The sequence below is a fragment of the Somniosus microcephalus genome, chromosome 4 (genome assembly GCF_052327205.1).
Source record: "Somniosus microcephalus isolate GS21.2 chromosome 4, FLI_Smic_1.0, whole genome shotgun sequence".
Lineage (NCBI taxonomy): Eukaryota > Metazoa > Chordata > Chondrichthyes > Squaliformes > Somniosidae > Somniosus > Somniosus microcephalus.
The window spans coordinates 277,340,662-277,365,201 of record NC_140990.1 but is presented as its reverse complement, the minus strand read 5'-3'; the positions used below and the strand labels follow the sequence as shown (position 1 = coordinate 277,365,201).

The window sequence follows — 24,540 nt, the reverse complement described above, 5'->3', positions numbered from 1 at the left end:
GTATGCCGATCTGGAAACAAAAAATCCACTAACAGAAAAAAAATCAATAAGGAAAAGCACAGAAAGGTACAAATGATGACGGACAGTAGCTCCGAAGACCAGAAGAGCGATAGCGACTCCGGAAACAAGAGACTAAGCTCTCTCAAATTACATAATGTAATTGCCAAAGAAGATTACCAGACCATTTGGGTTACCCTCACAATAGCAGGGTCCCCAGTTAAAATGGAGCTAGATACAGGATCAGCTCTGACCGTCATAAATCGACGGGATTACGAGCGGCTATTTCCGCATATACCTTTAAAAGACACATCCATTATCTTGAAAACATATACGGGGCAGAAAGTATACCCCAAAGGAAAAATAAGGGTGCCCGTTGTATACAACGGCAAGGAAATACAGAAGTTGTATTTATACGTTCTACAAGATGGTGGTCCACCACTGTTGGGACGTGAATGGATCAGAAAAATACGTTTAGACTGGCACTCCATTCAGGCACTGACAGTGACCAGTAAGGAAAAAAATGATGATGACGTCATACCTGAACGATTAAAAGACATCTTGGCCAACGCCAAGGAAGTGTTTCAAGAGAAACTAGGAACCTTGAAAGGCATCACCGCCTCAATAAAAGTGGAAGATGCGGCAATACCCAAGTTTTTTAAGGCAAGACCGGTGCCATACGCAATTCGTCCAGCAGTCGAGGCAGAGCTGGAGAATTTGGAAAAGGCAGGCGTATTATCCAAAATAGATTGGAGCGAGTGGGCAACACCCATCGTCCCGGTCATGAAGAAAACGTTGAATAATGATAAATCTGAAGAACAGAGAAAAATTCGCATCTGTGGAGACTTCAAGGTGACTGTAAACCCGGTCCGTCACACGGTACAGTATCCTCTTCCGAGGATAGAAGATAATTTCGCCTCACTATCCGGAGGGAAACGTTTCACCAAAATTGACTTGGCACAGGCATATCTACAGATGGAGGTTGAAGAGGCCTCTAAAAAGTATCTCACGATAAATACACACAAAGGCCTGTACCAGTACAATCGACTGGTTTTCGGAGTAGCATCTGCTCCAGCTATCTGGCAAAGAGCTATGGAGCAAGTCCTCCAAGGGATTCCGGGGCCTCAATGCTACCTAGACGACATCCTTGTAACAGGAGAAAACGACAATGAGCACCTTGCCAATTTGGAGCAGGTGCTCACTAGGCTGAGAGAACGGGGCCTACGAGCAAATCGCCCCAAGTGCGAATTTTTCCAGAATCAAATATCATATTGTGGCCACCTAATTACTAAGGAAGGGTTGCATAAGTCACCTGAAAAAATTGAAGCGGTCATAAAAGCCCCAGCACCTGAAAATGTTTCACAATTAAGGTCGTTCCTGGGATTAATAAATTACTATCATAAATTTTTACCGAACTTATCAACTCTTCAACACCCTCTTAATGAACTGCTACAAACAGGAGTAATTTGGAAATGGAGCGAAGACTGTAAACGTGCCTTCCATAAATGCGAAAACTTAATCACGTCCAAAGAAGTTTTGGCTCATTACAACCCATCACTGCCAATCAGACTGGCATGCGATGCATCCCCTTACGGCGTAGGAGCAGTATTATCGCATAAATTCCCTGATGGCTCGGAACGGCCAATAGCTTTTGCGTCATGCTCATTGAACTCAGCTGAGCGTAACTATGCCCAAATCGACAGGGAAGCACTCAGCCTGGTATGGGGAGTGAAGAAATTCAACCATTACCTACACGGACAAAAATTTACCTTGTTGACGACCATCAACCACTCATCTCCATATTCAACCCTAAAAAGGGTGTTCCCATTATGACAGCGCAAAGGCTACAGAGGTGGTCCCTTTTTCTAGGGGCACACCAATACAACATAGAATACAAAGGATCAAAACAGCATGGGAATGCTGACGGGTTATCGCGCCTACCGTTGCCAACGGTAGAAGAAGCACCTACCGTAGACCCAGTGGAGATTTTCCACTCTACCATAGTCGAATGTCTACCAGTAACAAATTCTGCCATTGAAAGGGAAACTAGAAATGACCCGACTCTCTCACGAGTCTACGATTTAACAGTGAAGGGATGGCCAGCACATGGCGAACCACTGTTGCCAGCATTCTCGCAAAGAAGAGAACAGCTGTCAGTGTGCCGAGGAACCTTGATGTGTGGATCCAGAGTGGTGATTCCACCCAAACTCCAGGATAAAGTTCTAAAGGAGCTTCACGAGGGGCATCTGGGTGGAGTGAAAATGAAGAACCTAGCCAGGGCGTTTGTATGGTGGCCAGGTATCGATGGAGACATCGAAGAAATGACCAAGAGCTGCCTAGGATGCCAGAAGGTCCAAAACGCTCCACCACAAGCCCCTCTACATCCATGGGAGTGGCCCTCATCCCCCTGGCAAAGGGTACACATCGACTTTGCTGGTCCATTTATGGACTCAATGTTCTTAATCGCGGTTGATGCACACTCCAAGTGGCCGGAGGTAATAAAGATGTCCTCCACCACCACGGAAAAAACCATCACAGTATTAAGGACCATATTTGCCAGGAATGGGCTGCCGGAACAGATCTGTTCTGATAATGGACCGCAATTTGTGTCCGAAGAATTCAGGAAGTTCTTAAAAAAACAATGGGGTTAAGCACTACACGTCCGCCCCATACCATCCCGCCACCAATGGATTGGCTGAAAGGTTTGTCCAGACCTTCAAGAAGGCCATAAAGGCCATGGGTAATGAAGACATAAAACTTCAGCACAAGGTGGATAACTTCTTGTTCGCATACAGGAATGCAACACATATGGTTACCAACCAAACTCCCGCCATGATGTTCTTCAATAGAAACCTAAGATGCCGGCTGGATTTGATCAAGCCCAACATCAGAAGGGACGTGGAGAACCGGCAGTTTCAAGGCATGAATGAAAGGCCAACTAGAACCTTCCAGATAGGTGAACAAGTTTTGGCCCGGGACTACCGTACCGAGAAATGGCAGCCTGGAACTATCTGCACACGACTAGGACCGCTGATGTATACCGTAGACATCGGAGAAAGCATAATAAGGCGCCATGCTGACCAAATCATAGAGTCATCCGAAAAGGGACAACCTACACCACAACTCTATACGCCTAATGATGAAGTAGAGATACCCATATCTACCTCTGATCCGGTGATACTGGAACCCGATGAACCCGACACTGGCATTCAAGCCGAATCAGCCTTGCCAAAAGAACCTACTACACCACCAGAAACTACTACACCACCGAGGCGTTATCCGGACCGAGTCAGGAAGCCTCCAGAGAGACTGACTTATAATTAATTAACTGCCGCAATGTGTAGATTATTTTTCTTGTAACATGTAATTAATGATTACTTAAAATATTATGTACTGGTTGGCTAAAAGGGGAGGAATTGTAGTGTATGTGCCTTTAAGAGCCCCATGTGTACTGTAATGCCGGTAATGGCCACTCGGGCTACATAAGCCTGTATATTGTGTTGTATCAGTTAGTTCCCCTCCAGACTTTGTTTAGTAAACACCTGTGAAACCAACTCCTGTCTTCAGTGTCTCTATCAACACACGGACACAACAATTCATTTCTAGGGGCATTCTGGAGAGAATTTTTTAATTTTTGACATTAATAATCATTATCAATTTTAACCATGTTATATTTCACTTGATTGATTTAACTGTAAAAAACCCAAAGTGACATTTGGATTTTCAACAGAAAAATCAGTCCATTACTTCTCCAAAAGCTACCTCAGCAGTCACAGTCCCACATTCACCCCGCACCATTAAACCCCCCGCCCCTTACAAGACCATGGGAGATCCCAGAATTAGTGAGGACACAGTGCAACTAGATTCCTTCCAGTTACGGTGCATTCCGCCAGAGGTATGACGGAAGTCTGGTGGAGCCCCTGAGGAAATTCGGGACCACTGTGTTTGTGCAGTTGAGATTGTAGGTAGTGCTGTGTGACAGGGACTGTAGGGGAAACTGTGTTTGAGTGGATGCACAAGGCTCTTTCATTCCCAGGCCGTTGGGCTACTGTCTTTTCTGTGTGAGCACGGGGGAAATGTAAGCAACAGCATAAATGCTGCAATGAACTGACAATCAGAGCAATATTACTAACGTAGGGGGGCTGCATGAAATCTGAAGGCTACTTTCAGCTAACATTCTTGTATCGTACACAAATGTTACGCAAACAGAGACCTCTTTGTGGCAGGTGACTCCCCTCTTCCTCGCATCGGGTAAATTCTACAGACCATTCAGTCCAACTAATTCAGTTCTTTTTCTTCTGTTGCTGAAAGTTAAATGTTCCATAGTTCTTTTAGAACATGTGATACAATCGTCAGCTAAGACACTTCATTCATGTTAGTTCAGGCCTGTGTTCTGTTTACACACCACAGTGCATTATTGTTTTCAGACAAGTAGTCTAGATTGGATCAAAGATCCCATCTTCTTCTCCTCCTCCTCTTCTTCTTAGGCAGTCCCTTGGAACCGAGGATGACTTACTTCCACATTAAAAATGAGTTCTCAGGTGACTGATGAGTCCAATGCGGGACCTATAGTCTCTGTCACAGGTGGGGCAGACGGTGGTTGAAGGGGCAGGTGGGTGGGGTGCTTGGGTTGACGTGCGCTCCTTGCGCTTGGCTTCCGCTTGCTCCCGGCGAAGAGACTCGAGGTGTTCGGCGCCTTCCCGGATGCTTCTCCTCCACTTTGTGCGGTCTTGGGCCAGGGATTCCCAGGTGTCTGGGGATGTTGCACTTTTTCAAGGTGTCATAAGATCCCATAAGTTATTGCCCACAGGCACTGCTGTTCAAACTCGTCTATGATGAGAAATGAACAAGATGGTAGACTGCCTACCTTCAGCACAGTCTTTCTCATTGTTCCTGTATGAAATTTATCCTCTACACAGTCTTTCTCTCCTGCCTTGCTATCTCTCTATGACTTGGAATACTTAGAATGTTATTTCAAGAGTTACTTCTTCAATATATGACTAGAGTTTATTCTGTAGTTGCCAGTGGTAGAAAAACTGAGGAGGGATTCGGTTAAATCTGTTTTGCAACACAGGAGCAAGGTAAGGTTACCAGACCCTTGGGCTACAATGAGCAAAAGGGCATTGTTCCATCAATTTTTCTCATTAACCGTGGACCTGAAGCCTAATTTATGTGGAGGATAAATTCCATAGAATCAATAAGGAAAACAGTGCTGAAGGGAGGGTAATACATTTTGCTGTGCTAACTTTCATTTCATTGCTATTCTAAATATAATAAATGGTTAACAGTTGGAAAAGATGTTAAAACATATTCAACAAACTCCTGTCTAACTGGTCCAAGGCAGAATGCTGAGACATGTTTGATCATGTAAATTTCATTTGTTTTTAAAGGCATATTTATTGGACTGATGCCAGCACAAACAGAATTGAGGTGGCAAAGCTAGATGGCAGGTACAGGAAATGGCTGATTTCCTCCCAACTCGACCAACCAGCTGCTATTTCTGTAAATCCTAAGCTTGGGTAAGTAAATTGTCAAAACAGTCAGTTTCACAGCCAAATTGCATACATATTTTAGATTTAAATATTTAATATTCCTTACTGACATCAGTAATTTATTTTTTGTGAAAATGCTGTCTTTCTGAAAAATTTTAAAAATTAACTTGAAATGGTGAAGGGGTTAGTTTAAACTTTACCCACTTATTTCTTACAAGCAGTTTTAATTCCAGCTTAGATGTCCAATTTAGCTCAGTTGGTATTACTCTCCCCTGAGTCAGAAGGTTGTGGGTTTAAGCCCCACTTCTGGACTTAAGCACATAAATAAGGTTAACACTTTAGTGCAGTACTGACGGAGTGCTGAATTACTGGAGGTGCCATCTTTGGATGAGACATTAAACCGAGGCCCAATCTGCCTATTCAGATGAATGCCACTATTTGAAGAGCAGCAGGCCGTTCTCCATGCCAACATTCTTCCTACAGTCAAAGAATAAATTAATTGGTTCGTGATCTCATTTGCTGTTTGTAGGATCTTGCTATGTGTAAATCAGTTGCAGTATTTAACCAACATAGCAAGTGATTATTTTAGAAAAGTAATTCATTGACTACAAAGTGCTTTGGGATGTGCTGAGGACATGAATTAGGTGCTATATAAATGAAAGTTATTTCTTGGAAATAGAATGATTTAAAACCCTTTCACAGGTAGGATACTAATGCATTTTAGTTAAACAGATGTAAAAATAAAAATATATTCCTCCCCTCCCTTAACACACTTGGCCTTATCTTGCTCTGGATTTCCTAATGTGTTTATGCGTATAGTGAATGCGACATAATATGAATTAGGGTCACAATCTACCCTTTCACTGCTGAGTTACAGCAGATGTAATACAGATTGGCGATTTGTATACTTCAGCTCTGATAAGTGGGCAAAAAATACAGACAAGCCTTACATTTGGAGCTAAACTACAAATTGTTGATTACAAAAAGAATTATACATAGTAGCACATTAAATCAGCAGATAAAGCTAGCAAGACATTACTTAATTTTCATCAGTTCATTAAATTATTTTGAGTCCAGCATAATTGAGATTCTTAGGACTAGAAATTCGGAGGTTTAGCCCTGGCCGTTAAGGCCCGTTTTGAAAGAAAAATGGTGGCCACCTCGCTTCCGACAGGTCCTGCAGCGGCCGCCATTTTGGGCAGGTCAGCAGTGCTGCCAGTGCCTGCACTCGCAGCAGATATTTAGATTAAGCAGATCATGACGTCAGTGAGTGTGGAACACTCACTTGACACCCAATCTGCCATTTCCGCATTTGCCGCTCCACTTACCGGCCTGTATTAATCATGACCAGCTGACCAAGTGTTCACTAGCAGGAAGGAGCCTCCAGCAGCATTATTTAAAGAGATCACCAGCAACAACTGGCAGCTGACATGGTTTTTCAGTTTGACTGGCTCTATGTAACTTTCTATTACTCTTGCAGCTTTCTAAACTTGTTTAAAGTTCCTGATGTGACAGGGAGTGTTGGTGCAAGTGGAGTACGCCTTCATTCTCATTTAAAGGCTTCTGCTCACAACATTTACTCATAGTCATGGGAATTCTATTTGCAGTCCCCCTCGCGCTCGAGTATCTTCGGGAGAGGGAGCGGTGGCAGCGAAGAAGAGGAAAAGATGCGCACAGAGGGGGGGGGAGCAGGAGGGCCAGGTGGGCTCTCAGCAGGAGGACTTGCCCACCTAGAGTCTTCTGAGAGCACTTCTCTTACACTGCTCCTCACTTAAGTGGAGGTATTAGGGGTCTCTGCTTCACCAAGGAGGTGGTCACTGAACCCTGCCACCTCCTGCAACCAGACCTGCAGCCTCAGAGCACGGCGAACACGACTCTCCCAGTAGCCTTCAAGGTCACTGTGGCCCTCAATTCCTTCGCCAGCAGATCCTTCCAGTCTGCAGCAGAAGACATAGCTAGCATCTCTCATTTCACCGTCCATCGCTGCATCCGGGCGATTATGGAGGCTCTCTACACCAGGAGAAGGGACTACATTGTCTTCTCTCTGAACAGAGAGAAGCAGGAGGAGTGTGCATGTGGCTTTGCCAGAATAGCGGGCTTCCCCATGGCACAGGGCGCCATCGACTGCACCCACTTGGCTTTGCGAGCACCGCACACTAATCCTGAGATGTTCTGTACCTGCCAAGTCTACCACTCACTTAACGTGCAGTTGTTGTGGGACCACGCCAACAGCATCATGATGGTCAATGCCCGGTATCCTGGCAGCAGTCACGATGACTTCATCCTGTGTCAGCCGGGGGTGCCAGCAATCTTCCAGTCATCATGTCACACCCAAGGATGGCTGCTTGGAGACCAGGGCTATCTGCTCTACACCTGCCTGATGACACCCCTCCGCAAGCCCACCACTCCTGCCACCAGGAACATCACCGAGCATACAATAAGGCTGCTGAAGCAATGGTTCCACTGCCTTGACCGCTTGGGAGGAGCCCTCCAGTACTCGCCGGAGCGGGTGTTCCATGTCCTGGTGGTCTGCTGCATGCTTCACAACTTGGCCATGATGAGGGCCCAGCCCTTGCCACCAGGGATTGCAGGACCACCTCAGGAGGAGGAGGAAGAGGATGAGGAGGAAGGGAGGAGGCAAGCAGCAGATCTCCATTCCGGGCAGGCTGTCCGTGAAGGCCTCCTCAGACTCCGATTCCAGTGAATGAACCCCAGATCCCCATTGCTCACTACATCTGATCATACCATCCCTTTGTCACGGAACATCACCGCATCCTCCTGGGCACAAAACTGAAATGAGAGCCACCATAAAACAAACATTCCAAACAAAATTAAATAAATTTATCACAATTCAATCAACATTACAATATGAACTAATCATTCTTGCGCAATCCCTTGGTGCCTGTCATTCGTGTTCCTTTGCCTATTCTAGTGCTCCTACCAAATGCTCCCCCAGTGGCTTCAGCATGGCTGCTGGAAAGCTCCTGAGTTTCTGTGGGAGAGACTACAGATGGCCTTGCAGGACAACCTAGACCAGCTGTGGATCTAGAAGGCCCGGTTGTAGACTGCATCACCTCGGTATGGGCGGCAGCAGTCTGGGCTGGCTGGCTCACAGGCAGCGGCAAGAGCAATGGCAGAGTGGCAGTGGTGGTACTAGGAATGCTGTCATCCTGCGAGAGGACAGCAGGCTCTTGCTCAACAAACCCACTGCCACTCCCCCAGGGTGGTGGCTCAGCATTCCTAGCAATCTGTTGGAGGACAGATTGCTGGCCTGCTGCGAAACCCTGCAAGCCCCTTTCGACACTCGTAAATCCAACCACGATGGCAGCAGTCTGATCTTGGGTGGCAGCAAGCTGAACCTGCAGGAGAGCAGTCTGCACTTCCACTGCAGCACTGAGATGTTGAGTCATTGTTGCCTGTGCTACAATGGAAGCCGCAACATCGCCCATCACACACAGCATCATGGCTGGGTTGACGAGGTCTCTCCTCGAGTTGTCCATCATTTCCATCCTGGAAATCATGGGCTCCAAGCTCTGCGCAAAGCCCCATCTAATGTTGCAGCTGGACTCCTCCATGCTTCTTGAAATTGACGAGGCTTTCTGGCAGGCTTGCCATTGCACCAAGCATTTTGGTGTGCATGGCCATCGCCCTTCTTCTGAAGGCCACCCCATCAAGGTCATCATCTGAGTCCTGTGCAGCAGAACTTGTGCATGAACTCGCCCTCCGGGGAGCTCGGCCCTGAGCTACCCTTTCCCTCTGGTCGTGCTGCAACCCACTCATGCCCGGTGCCTCACCCTGTGCAGATCTCGCATCTATACTACCCTCTACATTACGAGCAGTGCCTGTTTCTGAGCTGGTGTCTGCGAGTATCAGATGCAGTGACGGTGTGCCGCCACTGCCACCTTCTCCTTCACTCTCCTCCACTGCATGAGGGACAGGCTGGCCTGCTGACAGTTCTTGGGTATCTGAAAGCAGAAAGGCACAAGGCTCAGGTTGTGGTGAGGGGAGGGGAGGGTGGAAAGCAAGATATCCGTGCATGCACCATCAGCAGCTTGTAAGTGAGAAGAGATTGTGGGATGAGGGGGAAGTGGGATGCGAGAAGAAGGATTAGGAATGATCATATCGTCATTGTCAGCAAGGGCTTCAACTTCTCCCGTTGCCTCGGTCACTGCCCCTCCAATGATGTCGAGCATGGACTCCTCCAGTTGGCCGAGGGTCAGTACAGCAGCCTGGCTGGGCTGCCTCCCATCTGCCATTGTACCCAGCGGTTATGAGCCACCTTTGCCCGCAAGAGAAAGGGAAGTTTGTCAATGATTGTGGTGCAGTGTGTTTGGATGATGTGCCTGCCAGTCATTTCAGGAAAACCATAGGAAGCAATAGCATCAATTATTTAAATCATTTTGATATCTTGAATATTTTAGTTTCCCAAATAATTATTAAGTTTAATTAAGTTTTTCATCAACTTTGCAGAACTTTGGGACGCAAATCTGTGGCCATGTCAATGTATTCTTGCCATACTTTAGTGGAGGTGTGCCATGAGAGCCAGAATTTAGACTGGGACCTGGATATGCCAGATCTTGGCCTTACATAGATACATAGATACATAGATACATAGAAGATAGGAGCAGGAGTAGGCCATTCGGCCCTTCGAGCCTGCTCCGCCATTCAATGAGATCATGGCTGATCATCCAAATTCAGTACCCGGTCCCTGCCTTCTCCCCATATCCCTTGATCCCTTTAGCCTTAAGAAATATATCCAACTCTTTCTTGAATATACTTAATGAACTGGCCTCCACCGCCCTCTGTGGCAGAGAATTCCACCTCATTTCAGTCCTAAATGGCTTACCCCTTATCCTTAGACTATGACCCCTGGTTCTGGACTCCCCGGCCATCAGAAACATCCTTCCTGCATCTAGTCTGTCCAGGCCTGACAGAATTTTATAAGTTTCGATGAGATCCCCTCTCAATCTTCTAAACTCCAGTGAGTATAAGCCCAATCGACCCAATCTCTCCTCATACGTCATTCCTGCCATCCCAGGTATCAGCCTGGTGAATCTTCGCTGCACTCCTTCCATGGCAAGAACGTCCTTCCTCAGGTAAGGCGACCAAAACTGCACACAATACTCAAGGTGTGGTCTCACCAAGGCCCTGTACAACTGTAGCAAGACATCCTTGTTCTTGTACTCGAACCCTCTTGCTACAAAGGCCAACATACCATTTGCCTTCTTAACCGCCTGCTGCACCTGCATGCTTACCTTCAGCGACTGGTGCACAAGAACACCCAGGTCTCTTTGCACTTCCCCTTCTCCCAAACTATTACCATTCAAATAATAATCTGCCTTCCTGTTTTTGCCACCAAAGTGGATAACCTCACATTTATCCACATTATAGTGCATTTGCCATGTTTCTGCCCAATCACCCAACCTGTCCAAATCGTGCTGGAGTTTCACGACACCCTCCTCACAGCATACCCTCCCCCCCAGCTTTGTGTCGTCTGCAAATTTGGAGATATTACATCCAATTCCCTCGTCCAGATCATTAATATATATTGTGAACAGCTGGGGTCCTAGGACCGATCCTTGCGGTACCCCACTAGTCACTGCCTGCCACTCGGAAAACGACCCGTTTATTCCAACTCTTTGCTTTCTGTCCGCCAACCAGTTCTCTATCCAAGTCAATACCTTGCCCCCAATCCCATGTGCCTTAATTTTGCACGCTAATCTCTTATGCGGGACCTTATCGAAAGCCTTCTGAAAGTCCAAATACACCACATCCACTGGTTCTCCCTTATCTATTTTACCAGTTACTTCCTCAAAAAATTCCAGTAGATTAGTCAAGCATGATTTACCTTTTGTAAATCCATGTTGACTTTGTCCGATCCAGTCACTGCTTTCCAAGTGCTCTGCTATTACATCTTTTATAATGGACTCTAGCATTTTCCCCACTACCGATGTCAAGCTTACCGGCCTATAATTCCCCGCCTTTTCTCTACCACCTTTTTTGAATAGTGGGGTAACATTAGCTACCCGCCAATCCATGGGTACCGTTCCAGAGTCTATCGAGTTCTGGAAGATGACCAGCAATGCATCTACTATTTCTGGGGCCACTTCCTTAAGTACCCTGGGATGTAGATTATCAGGCCCTGGGGATTTATCGGCCTTCAGTCCCATCAATTTTCCTAACACCATTTCCCTACAAATACTGATTTCTTTCAGTTCCACCCTTTCATCAGACCCTATGTTCCCCGGCATCTCTGGGAGCTTATTTGTGTCCTCCTTTGTGAAGACAGAACCAAAATATGTATTTAGTTGGTCTGCCATTTCTTTGTTCCCCAATATAAATTCCCCCGATTCTGACTGCAAGGGACCTACGCTTGACTTCACCAATCTTTTTCTCTTCACATATCTATAAAAGCTTTTACAGTCAGTTTTTATGTTCTCTGCAAGCTTACTCTCATATTCTATTTTCCCTTTCTTAATTAATCCCTTTGTCCTCCTTTGTTGAATCCTAAACTGCTCCCAATCCTCAGGGTTATTGCTTTTTCTGGCCAATTTATATGCCCTCTCCTTGGACCTTATGCTATCCTTAATTTCCCTCGTTAGCCACGGTTGGGTCACCTTTTTTGTTTTATTTTTATGCCAAACTGGGATGAACAAATTCTGTAGTTCATCCATTCAGTCTTTGAATGTTTGCCATTGCCTATCCACCGTCAACCCTTTGAGTGACATTCCCCAATCAATCCTACCCAACTCGCTCCTCAGACCATCATAGTTTCCTTTATTTAAATTGAGGACCCTAGTCACCGAGTCAACTACTTCATTCTCCATCTTAATGAAGAATTCGATCATATTATGATCGCTCCGACCCAAGGGGCCTCTTACAACAAGATTGCTAATTAATCCTTTCTCGTTACATAATACCCAGTCTAAGATGGCCTGATCTCTGGTTGGTTCCTCGACATATTGGTCCAGGAAACCATCCCATAAACACTCCAGGAATTCCTCCTCCACAGTATTGTTACTCATTTGGTTGGCCCAATCTATATGTAGATTAAAGTCACCCATGATGACTGCTGTGCCCTTATTGCACGCTTCTTTAATTTCTCTTTGAATGCCATCCCCAACCTCCGCCTTACTGTTTGGAGGTCTATAAACCACTCCCACTAATGTTTTTTTCCCCTTAGTATTTCTCAGTTCTACCCATACAGATTCCACCTCATCAGAGCTAATATCCTTCATTACAATTGTGTTACTCCCTTCTTTAACCAGTAATGCTACCCCACCTCCCTTTCCTTTTTGCCTATCTTTCCTGAATATCGAATACCCCTGGATGTTGAGTTCCCAGTCCTGGCCTTCCTTGAGCAACGTTTCCGTAATCCCAACCAAATCGTATTTGTTTACTTCTATTTGCGCAGCCAATTCATCCACCTTATTACAAATGCTCCTTGCATTAAGACACAAAGCCTTCAGGCTTGTTTTTTTAACGCTCTTAGACCTATTAGAATTATTATTTACTGTGGCCATGTTTGATTTAAACCGTTGGTTTCTCTGACTGCCACTTTTGTTTTTCTCCTTCCTATCTTTTGCTTTTATCCTTGTTTCCCTTTCCTCTGTCTCCCTGCTCAGGTTCCCAACCCCCTGCCATTTTAGTTTAAACCCTCCCCCACAGCACTAGCAAAAACTCCCCCTAGGACATTGGTTCCAGCCCTGCCCAGGTGCAGACCGTCCGGTTTGAACTGGTCCCACCTCCCCCAGAACCGGTTCCAATGTCCGGTTAATTTGGGGATTCTGGGATAGACTGTTGGGGGAAGAGCCTCTGCCCACCCCAAAGGCCATTGGCATAAGGGGGGCAGGGGCAAGGACTCCCTGCATTGGGAGTACCCATGTCTCCAGCCCTCTGAGGGACCCAGTGTAGGGACAGTGGGTTAAGAAGAGATATACCAGGCTACCAAAGGATGGAAGTAGGGCTCACATGGGTATCCAGGTCAGGATCGTGGCCTGGACACCTGAAGAGAGATTTTTTTTTGAAAACTAATTCAATATGGGCTGCTGGGGGCACAGTGAAGTTTCTTCCAAGGGGGGCCTTGCACCCCTCTCCTTGTAACTGGCAACCTGCACTGCAGTGTGTAGCCTGTGGGGTAAGATGGGTGGCCTAAATGTGCCCCAGTAGCGTAGGCTCCTGCCAGTGGTATTAGAATTAAAAGACCTCTCCCTGATGCTGCAAGCTTTGGCAGGCTCTATGATGGAGGTCCTTGGAAAGTGTATTCGGCACTTATGCCATGTACCATCTGCTCTCCAGAATATTGGCCCCTTTTACTTTCTAAATAATGCATTTATTTGCAGAATAAAACTACCCATATTAAAATAGAAAATTCTAACTCTGCCAACAGAACTTCAATGTATTTTAATTCTTCAAAGAATACAGCAAACCATTTACATGTGCTGCCTTTAACCTTTATTTCAGGCTGTTCTACTGGACAGACTGGGGCAGATATCCCAAGATAGAGTGTGCCTGGATGGATGGACAGCACCGGCAGGTGCTGGTTAACAGTGGCCTGGGCTGGCCTACAGGCCTTACTGTAGATTATCTTAATGGTGACAGAATCTACTGGAGTGACTCCAAAGAGAATCTCATAGAGTCCATGAAGTTTGATGGCACGGAAAGAATGCTGGTTATTAATGGAGGTGAGACTTATGCAGAGGCTTTTTACGGGTTTAACAATTATATATCAACAGTAATGTTAGGACTGCGAGCCTCAAAGTAATTAATTACATCTGACCCAACTAGATCAGCTATTTTGTAATATGTAGCATTTAAAATTTAAACATATTTCTCCAAGTTAGGCTTGAAATAATTTAAGCATATTTTATCATGTGGTAGGTCCTTAATGTGGATCAATAGTCCTTTCAATACTGCAGGAATACTTATGTATAAGTAAAAAAAAAAAAAACTTTTTTCAGTAAAGAATATTATACTGTAAATAATATTTTTATATTATATTTCTATAGTTCTATAAGAGTGCGTAAGTAGGCTGCGTTGAGCCTGCATATGTCAGGCTACTCCCAGGACCAGAACACGAACCAGCCTTGAATGTCTACTGTAATATGGCCCCGCCTTTCTCTGACCCTCAGTAGGAGTCCAGAAAAGGAGACCAGATTCAAAAGAAATTTGTCCTGTCAATATCAGCAGGCGAACTTAATCTTTTGAGACTGGACCGTTCTTCAGTTCACCTGGAATGAAACAGACACCAAAGGCAGCTCTGCTCAGTGCCACATGACTAGAATATTACAATGCACAGTAGAATCAAAGCCTCTGGCATTTCAAGGACAATTTCTACAGCAAGTTCATCCAAATTCTGTAACAAGAAAATGTTGTCTGGAGTAGGTCTTGCAGGTTTGCAGGACATTGCAAAATACTGTAATAATTTTAACATACCTCTCCATATTGTAAATATTTTAAAACAGCCGCTCCAAATTATATTTTTGCAAGAAAATATTGTGTAAAAGAATGCACTTTGTTTAAAAAAAATTATACTGTTTAAATTCAGTTAAGTATTCAGCTGCTTTGCTGCTTGCCCGAAAACATTTAGCTGTTTCACCTGACTCTCTACCTAACCTGGTAAGGCAGAGAGGCGGTCTAACTGGTAGCCAGCTAAATTGGGGACTTTTTTGTTTGTGCTGGTACTTTAGAAGTATGATGAACGAGCCTAAGCATTAAAGTGTAAATTTTGCATGGCCCCACACTGCTGATGAGGCCTTGCATGCAGCCAGCAGATTTCAGAAAACGGCGACACCTCGGTCGCCCAGCAGAAGGCCCCAGTATACATGGTGATGGAGCTGGAATGGGTAGTAAATTCACCACATTAATTCACTATTTTAATTCCATTTCTGCCAGGTGGGCCGAGTTTAAAAATAGTCCGTATGACACCATTCCTGCAGTGGGACTCCGATAATGAGTGGTGTTACCACTCCAAACCAACCCTGAATATATAATGAGGGCCTTGCCTCCCCCAGCCACCACCCCGCCCCCAGAAAACTCCAGCAGGTTAACAGTAGAGTCACCAGGATGGAGGGAAGTAACTCTCCCCCTCCACTGCTAACCAACTCACCTGAGGGAAATCCAGCCAGATATCTCTAACCAGTAGCCATATTGTTATCCAACTCAAACTGGACAGCAAGGGTGAGAAAATGGATCAACAGGCGCAATGATGATCAATTTCGGGGACCAACGTTCTGCACCTCAAAGACGCCTGAAAGATGTCTGACTCCATATTGGATCGGGACATTTTTCAGGTGTCTGTGGCGGTCATCTAAAACAGGTGTTAGGTGCTTTACGTAAGTAAATGAGCGGCCTAATGCCTACTTTAACCACCCAATCCCCGCCCCTCCCCTACCCCCGCCTTATCAAGTTGGATTGTGATGAGCCAGAATTCTTCAGCGGTCGCTACAGCCTAAGCAGCAACCACCACTAAAAGATAAGTTTCAAAAAATTGTTCCTGTGAAGCCATGAGGAACAGGAGTCCCCCTTCCCACGACTCCTCAGTACTCGCAAATGGTCTTTCATTTTCAGGAGTGCTAACAATTTATTTTAAATGAACTTTGTCTAAACAAAGTTAACACGTTGTTCTTGTTTTGTTTCACCAGACCTAGGTAACCCTTTCAGTCTGGATGTTTTTGAAAGCCACTTGTACTGGACATCGAAGGAGAGTGGTGAAGTATGGAAACAAGATAAATTTGGAAATGGACACAAGGTTAAGATCATGACTGTAAACCCATGGCTAACTCAAGCTCGAATTTATCAGGAGAATCGTTACAATCACTCAGGTACAATCTTCTATCCTAGGTTTTATCTAAAATTACACAGATAAATATTCCCCCACTGCAGGTCCACAAGTATAGTATTCAACATATAATTATTATTTTTTTCTAAAGGTGTCGCTGGCTGGCTTAAAAGTATTATTATAAACTACATAAGTTAAAACATTGAGATCTCATGGGTACAATGGGTTAGGACACTACCTTTTCATTACCTGATCCAGACTGATGGAATAAAAATCTTCTTTTCACTAATAGTTGTAGAGTTTCTAGGCTGTTAAAATTCAATAGGTGTAAATGGATATTTTCAACCCAATTCCTAGGAATTGCAGCTCCATAGCATGACATTTCCCATAATGCCCCACTAATTGGCCATGAGGATGTCACTTCTCCAGTATTGAATGCTTTTCTGAGACTGGGTTAAAACATATAGTTAGTCAAAGTATAAGAAAGCTTCATATAAGCTACTCTATATACTAAAAATAGTTTTCAGATATTGGCCTAGAAGCTAGTCCCTACCAGCAAACCAGTCGAGGGCTGAAAATTTAATGATGATTGAAGCTCAGCTAAACCCACATATTGAATGGTGTCTGCATTCTGTTGGCAGACAGTAAGAGGGGAATTTTAACCCCAAAAAACAGGTGTTTTGGGGTCGGATGGGAAGTTAGTGTTAAAAATCTGAATCACGACCCCAACCTGCCCACGGAGGTGGAACAGTGGGCATGCAGCCAACCCGCTCCCAGGAGGCGGGTTGCCCGTTTAAATATTATAATGAGGCTGGCGTGCCTCAGATTAAGCCACCATTTAAAATTTAACACTGGCAGGTCGGGTTTTGCAGGTCTCGTGAATCCCGCCAGCTAATGGAAGGCAAGGACCGCTGGATCCAGAAGGTAATTGCCTTTACACTTACCTCCTGGATCCAGCGTCCCTGCTTAACACCCCCCCCACCCCCATATTGGAGACACCCCCCATGAGGCCTCCAATTACCCCCCCCCCCCCCCCCCCCGCAGGCCTCCAATCCCCTGTTCCAGGCCTCTGATCTCAATCCTGGCCTCTCCCAATCGATGAGCCCCGGGCTCCCAATGCTCCTCTGGCCTCCCGATCAGCCCTCTGGGGCACCCACTGCCCCCCACACAATGAGCCCCCAGCCCCCCCCCCCCCCCAATGCTCCTCCGGCCCCCACTCGATAAGCCCCCAGCCTCCTGATGCTCCACCGTCCCCCACACAATGAGCCCCCGGCCCCCCCCCCCCCCAATGCCCCTCCAGGTCCCCGATGAGCCCCTGGCCACCCGATGCTCCTCTGGCCCCCACGTGATGATCCCCCCCGGCCCCCCAATGCTCCTTCGAGTCCCCGATGAGCCCCCGGCCCCCACGCGATCCCTGCAGCCTAGTGTCGCAGGCCTACCCGCCACAGCCAACCAGCCTCTCCATCTGGCTGACTTCAGGTGGGAAACAAAGGTTTCAAATGCAAATCAAGCCCTGCCGTTAAATTCAGAAGGGCCTGTGGGAAACCGCTTCTGAGCCCCCACCGCTCCCAACCTGCCAAAGGATTAAAATTCCGGGCTAAGTATTTGTGTGAATTTTTTTTTGGCACAGGTCACTTCTTTTCATATAATGGCTTAGTATCAGTAGGGCAGAATCTCAGAGCATATTATAGAATAATTTAACATCCTCTGTATAATATCAAATGACTCACTAATTTAGCTTCATTGCTTCTATTCACACATAATTTAGGAATAATGCTTGAGGAGCATTTGTATTCAGTTTAATAGTCCCAACACATGGTAGACGGATGAGATACTTCTTTAACACTCTCCTTCCCAACTCAAGCCTTCATGAATTATGAGTCATCCAAAACACCATAGTCCATATCCTCTCCTGCACAAACCCCATCATCCAAGCTTCACTGGATCGCCATGCTTCACTGGATCTCCATGCTCCAATGAGTTGACCTCAAAATTCTTGCCCTTCCTTTCAATTCCTTCATGGCATTGCCCCTCCCTACCCTATTGATCTCCTGCAGCCTCAAGTGCATCCTGCACTCCTGACACGAGGCTACTTTTTGTTCCCTGCTTCCTCTATTCCACCATTGATGGGTGTTTGGTCAGCCATGAGGCTCCTGTCATTTAGATCTCTCTCCCAGTTCATTCTGTCTTATCAGTTCACATGCTCTGCTTTCAGACTTCCTTACAACCCTTCTCTTTGACTGTGCCTTCAACACCCCCACCCAAATTCTTTCTGCTTTCCCCTTTCATTTGTGCATGATGTCCACTATTTTCCTCTCAATGTAACGTGCTTTGAGACATCTGGCATGTGAAGACTGCTATAAAAATGCAGTTATTATTTTGTTATCTTGAATTACACATATTATTAAAAACTTTGGAATCCAGTTTTTATTTTTATTTTCCATCCTCATTTCAGTGCCTAATCCTTGTAAGGGTGTCTGTAGTCATCTGTGTTTGCTGAGGCCAGGAGGGTACACTTGTGCTTGTCCTCAGGGTAGTCAATTCCGAGAGAGGAGTCTTACTGAGTGTGATGCAGGTATGTGCATTTAATCAATCAAGTTACTTAGAACGCAAAAACTTTTAAGAACAGCAAAAAACCATTGGGCTCTACAAGCCTTTCCTTTTCTCATAAATCAACCTAACCAAACCGTTTGCTTACTTATTGTTCAATCCCTTCTCTCTACATAAATGTATTCAGGTAACTCTCGAACCAATTTAAACTGTTCACGTTAGTGGCTTTTGCTGATTCCACAAGTCTATTACCTTTTATGTAAAAAGAGTTCTGCCCTTCCCTTCTTTCTCTTTCACTTGCCAGTTTTTAACTTGTACCTCCTGGTATTTGAACCCTTCATTGCAGTCAACAATTTACCTGGATCAGTTTTGTTCATAATCTTTATAATCATGAAAACTGTAATTAGGTTACCTCTCTCAAGTCTCTTCCTTTCCAAAGCAAACCCAACTTTCCTCAATTTTTCCTCATAACTTATATTTCTAATACCCAAAATTATCCTTATTGCTCACCTCTGTACCCTCTGAAGGAATAGCTTGTTGGTAGTAACTTAGATATGACCATATAATTTAGAGCAAAGAACTGTATCAGAAGACAAATATTTACAGTAAAGTTTTATTTAATTTGCCTCAATGCCATCCATTTCTGTTTGCCTTTTATGGTGCTTAAAAATATCTAAATATTTTTGTGTAGTGTCTTAATCTGCAAAGAACAATCCAGTGGGTATACCTGATTATATTATCAGTGAGAATAAACCCATCAGTAAGAGAGCACTCTGTTGCTTCTCTGGAATTCAGAGCCTATGGCCCAAAAAACCTGCAGCCCTTCCGTCGTAGTCCTGCCATAACTTCAACGAAAGTCTACTCGGTCAGGACCCTGATACACCCTGTCTTGGCCTTCAGTCAGTTGGCCAGTGGGAGGGCTGAACCTCCACCTGCCAGAAATATGGCGATGAGGATTTCCCTACATCAGGAGTTCTCACTTTCAGGCCCTTAGTGGAACCTGTTGTAGCATCATGAAGATCCATCTGGTCAGATCAGATCACCTAGGGGGGCCAGGCCAGGGATTATGGCTTGGGTCCCCTGAAAATTTGAGATGCAAATTTGATGTGGAGATTTTTTTAAAGGAGGCAACAACCTCAACTTTCCAGGACCCTCTACAGACCAGGCATTTTTTAGCTGGCTTCTTCAGTTGAGTGGACGCACTAGATGTGCCCTTATTGGTGTGGGTACCTGCTATTGACCGGCTAATGTGGAAACCTCCCCCTGACCTTGGAAAGTCCACAGCAATCTGACAGTCATGGTCACTTTTACTAGTTTTTCAGTTCTAGATATTTTTAAAACTGAATTCAAATTCTTAAACTGCCATGGTGGTATTTCATTTAAAATCCTAAACAAAATGTTTTCATCAACATCAATAATTTGAGATCAAATTAGTGAGCATTTAGAGATGCCTAGGATAATGAAGAGCAGCTTGCATGGATTTGTTAAAGGCAAGTCATGGTTGACAAATTTTAAAGAATTTTTTGACTGAAAAGGGAAAGCTGTAAATGAAGGGGAAGAAAATTTCACAGCTATTGCAGCATACGCCTGCTGTAACTCCGATGCAACTTTGCTGGAATGGCCGGGATCTGGATATGCTGGGTCCCAACCTAGCGCTGAGGAATCCAGTATGGATTTGTGGGCACATATTCTCAGCCTGCCCCTTACAAGACCATCATTGTAATAGGGTATGGGGTTGAGGACTCCCTACATCAGGGACTCCCTTCTCCTAGGCCTTTGCTTGGAACATCTGGGGATCCAGACTAGGATCCCTAAAGATTGAGTTCACAATTTTTTTAATGGCCCTCCTTCATAAGGGGGCAACTAAACGTAGTTTCCATGGGGTACCCGTACAATCCCTCTGGCTGAGATACCTACTTGGATATGATATCGAAATGTGTGACATCACAAAAATGGGGGGTTTGGCAAACAGTGAAAATAACTGCAAAAGACCTCAGGAGGACATAGATTGGTGGCATTCTACACCAACCCATTCTAGTTTTGAAATGCGTTCACAGGAAGCTATTGCTTACCTCACCTTTTGGGTCTATCACTGACCAGCCAGTTTCATTTGCTTCCATATGGCAGTTTCCTCGCTAAAGTTTGTAACCTTGCTTATTTTTTTGTCTCTGCAGCCATTGAGTTGGAGCAAACAATGCCACCCGCCTGCAAGTGCAGGAATGCAGGAATTTGTTATTTTGAAGCAAACACTACAAAGTGCACGTAAGTTGAAAGCTGTGAAATCCAAGGTAGGATGGTATTGTTTATACTTGGGCTGTTTGCTGCATTGCATGCTCGAATCCACAGATTTTTCATATTTAGATTTCCTGCTTTGCGAAGTATGTTAAATTTATTGTACCCTCATGTATTTCTCATGAGGATGCTGTGTCTTGCTTGAGTTTTTAAAAATTCCTTATATATTTAAGATTAGGAAATTAAGATTGATTTTCTAATTGGGTGCCTCCAGGGTGCCACCAACCTGCCTCCCCTGATTTTCTGTCCATTAATTTAAATAGGCAGAAAATCAAAAGTCTGCCAGCCTGCAGTGTTCTGACCAGCACTCCCTGCCTGGTGCTCATCTCTGGGAACGCCTGATTGTAGAATCAACTCTTTATCACCACCACCTTAAATTTTTATGTGATGGATTTTTGGTGATGGGTTCACCGGATTAGAAATTCTGCCAATAATGTCAAATTAAGAAATGCAGCAACATTAAAGGGGCAAATGTAAGAAGTCACACAACACCAGGTTATAGTCCAACAGCTTTATTTGAAATCACAAGCTTTCGGAGCGCTGCTCCTTCTTCAGGTGAAGTGGAGAAATGCATAAAGACACAGCTTATATAGTCAGAGAATCATGTCAGATGTTTACAGGTAACCATCTGTACAACCATCATACATACAACCAGTATGCTCAAGCTGTCAGGAGATGCATCAACGCCAGATTCATCAGCCGCACTCACAAGACAGTCCAGAATGTCACCCGAGCACAACGCAACGCCATCCACGCTCTCAAGACCAACCGCAACATCGTCATCAAACCAGCAGACAAAGGAGGTGCCATCGTCATACAGAACAGAACGGACTATTGCAAAGAAGTATACCGACAACTGGACAACCAGGAACACTACAGACAGTTACCCGCAGATCCGACCAAAGAACACACCCGCCAACTCAACAGACTGATCAAAACCTTCGATCCAGACCTTCAAAGCATCCTACATGCTCTCATCCCACGTACTCCCTGCGTGGGAGACTTCTACTGCCTCCCAAAGATACACAAAGCCAACACACCTGGACGTCCTATCGCATCAGGCAATGGAACCCTGTGTGAGAACCTCTCTGGATATGTCGAGGGCATCCTGAAACCCATCGTACAGGGAACCCCCAGCTTCTGTCGCGACACTACAGACTTCTTACAGAAGCTCAGCACCCACGGACCAGTTGAACCAGGAACACTCCTCGCCACGATGGACGTCTCGGCACTCTACACCAGTATCCCCCACGATGACGGCATCGCTGCGACAGCCTCAGTACTCAACACCAACAACAGCCAATCTCCAGACGCCATCCTACAACTCATCCGCTTCATCCTTGACCACAATGTCTTCACCTTCGACAACCAGTTCTTTACCCAAACACACGGAACAGCCACGGGGACCAAATTCGCACCCCAATACGCAAACATCTTCATGCACAAGTTCGAGCAAGACTTCTTCGCTGCACAGGATCTCCAACCAACGCTATACACCAGATACATCGACGACATTTTCTTCCTATGGACCCACGGCGAAGGATCACTGAAAAGCCTACACGATAACATCAACAAGTTCCATCCCACCATCAAACTCACCATGGACTACTCCTCAGAATCAGTCTCATTCCTGGACACACGAATCTCCATCAAAGACGGACACCTCAGCACTTCACTCTACCGCAAGCCCACGGACAACCTCACGATGCTTCACTTCTCCAGCTTCCACCCTAACCACGTTAAAGAAGCCATCCCCTATGGACAAGCCCTACGAATACACAGGATCTGCTCAGACGAGGAGGAACGCGATGGACACCTACAGACACTGAAAGACGCCCTTGTAAGAACGGGATATGACGCTCGACTCGTCGATCGACAGTTCCGACGGGCCACAGCGAAAAATCGCATAGACCTCCTCAGAAGACAAACACAGGACACAACCAACAGAGTACCCTTCATCGTCCAGTACTTCCCCGGAGCGGAGAAACTACGCCATGTTCTTCGCAGCCTTCAACATGTCATCGATGACGACGAACACCTCGCTAAGGCCATCCCCACGCCTCCACTACTCGCTTTCAAACAGCCGCCTAACCTCAAACAGACCATCGTTCGCAGCAAATTACCCAGCTTTCAGGAGAACAGCGACCACGACACCACACAACCCTGCCACAGCAACCTCTGCAAGACATGTCAGATCATCAACACAGATACCATCATCACACGTGAGGACACCACCCACCAGGTACATGGTACATACTCATGTGACTCGGCCAATGTTGTCTACCTCATACGTTGCAGGAAAGGATGCCCCGGAGCATGGTACATCGGCAAGACCATGCAGACACTGCGACAACGGATGAACGGACACCGCGCAACAATCACCAGGCAGGAGTGTTCCCTCCCAGTCGGGGAACACTTCAGCAGTCAAGGACATTCAGCCTCCGATCTTCGGGTAAGCATTCTCCAAGGTGGCCTTCGAGACACACGACAACGCAAAATCGTCGAGCAGAAACTGATAGCCAAGTTCCGCACCCATGAGGACGGCCTCAACCGAGATCTTGGGTTCATGTCACGCTACATGTAACCCCACCTGATGCAGGGTCATCCAGACTCGAGTCGACATTGGCTTGTTCTCTCTACACAGATGCGGCCGGACCTGCTGTGATTTCCAGCCAAAAAAAATGTTTTTTGTCTTTTTTTGTTTTTCATACAGACCCCAGCATCTGCAATATTTGACCCCTTGTGACCCCACCTCATTGTTCTTTGATGTAATGTTTCCCTGACTGACCTGTTTGGACACCATTCACACCTTTGACTGCTGTGATTATCTCTCTGCCGAGGTGTGATAAATGGCAGTTGGAAAGGTTACCTGTAAACATCTGACATGATTCTCTGACTATATAAGCTGTGTCTTTATGCATTTCTCCACTTCACCTGAAGAAGGAGCAGCGCTCCGAAAGCTTGTGATTTCAAATAAAGCTGTTGGACTATAACCTGGTGTTGTGTGACTTCTTACATTTGTCCACCCCAGTCCAACTCCGGCATCTCCACACCATTAAAGGGGCAATATACCTTTTTAATTTTGTAGCACACATGTTTATTGTGTCTCATCTTTTAGCTTTCTTTTCTATCCCAAGTGGTCTTTGCCATTCCTTGGTTGAGTTCCAAGTACCATCCCCAACTACTTAAAGGGGATGCATTTCTTTTCCATGCCCTCCCCCCTTTCATTTTTGGATACAAGGGGCTGGATTTTAAGGAGGAAGGTGGGTTGCGGGTGAGGGTTTCTCCAAGGCGGGCGGGAAACCCGGGAGGCTGGGTTTCCCACAGGCCTTGCCGACTTTAACAGCAGGGCCTGATTTGCATGCAAGTCCACGGTTTCCCGCCCGCAGCCAGCCAGATTGAGAGGCTGGCTGGCTGCGGGAGGGTAGG

The 24,540-nt window shown here is 45.7% G+C and overlaps 1 protein-coding gene across 2 annotated transcripts in view; it reads left to right on the top strand.

Annotated features, from left to right (window-relative positions):
* Window positions 1-24,540, top strand: part of lrp2a (low density lipoprotein receptor-related protein 2a) — a 390,094-nt gene that overhangs the window by 339,812 nt on the left and 25,742 nt on the right. The window contains exons 68-72 of one of the 2 annotated variants that reach the window (XM_085986488.1): window positions 5,388-5,516; window positions 13,953-14,173; window positions 16,133-16,312; window positions 18,725-18,844; window positions 20,994-21,081. In XM_085986488.1, coding sequence (XP_085842614.1) covers window positions 5,388-5,516; window positions 13,953-14,173; window positions 16,133-16,312; window positions 18,725-18,844; window positions 20,994-21,081 — 738 coding nt within the window. The remainder of the gene's footprint in view (window positions 1-5,387; window positions 5,517-13,952; window positions 14,174-16,132; window positions 16,313-18,724; window positions 18,845-20,993; window positions 21,082-24,540) is intronic. The other variant, XM_085986489.1, reaches the window with a different exon arrangement.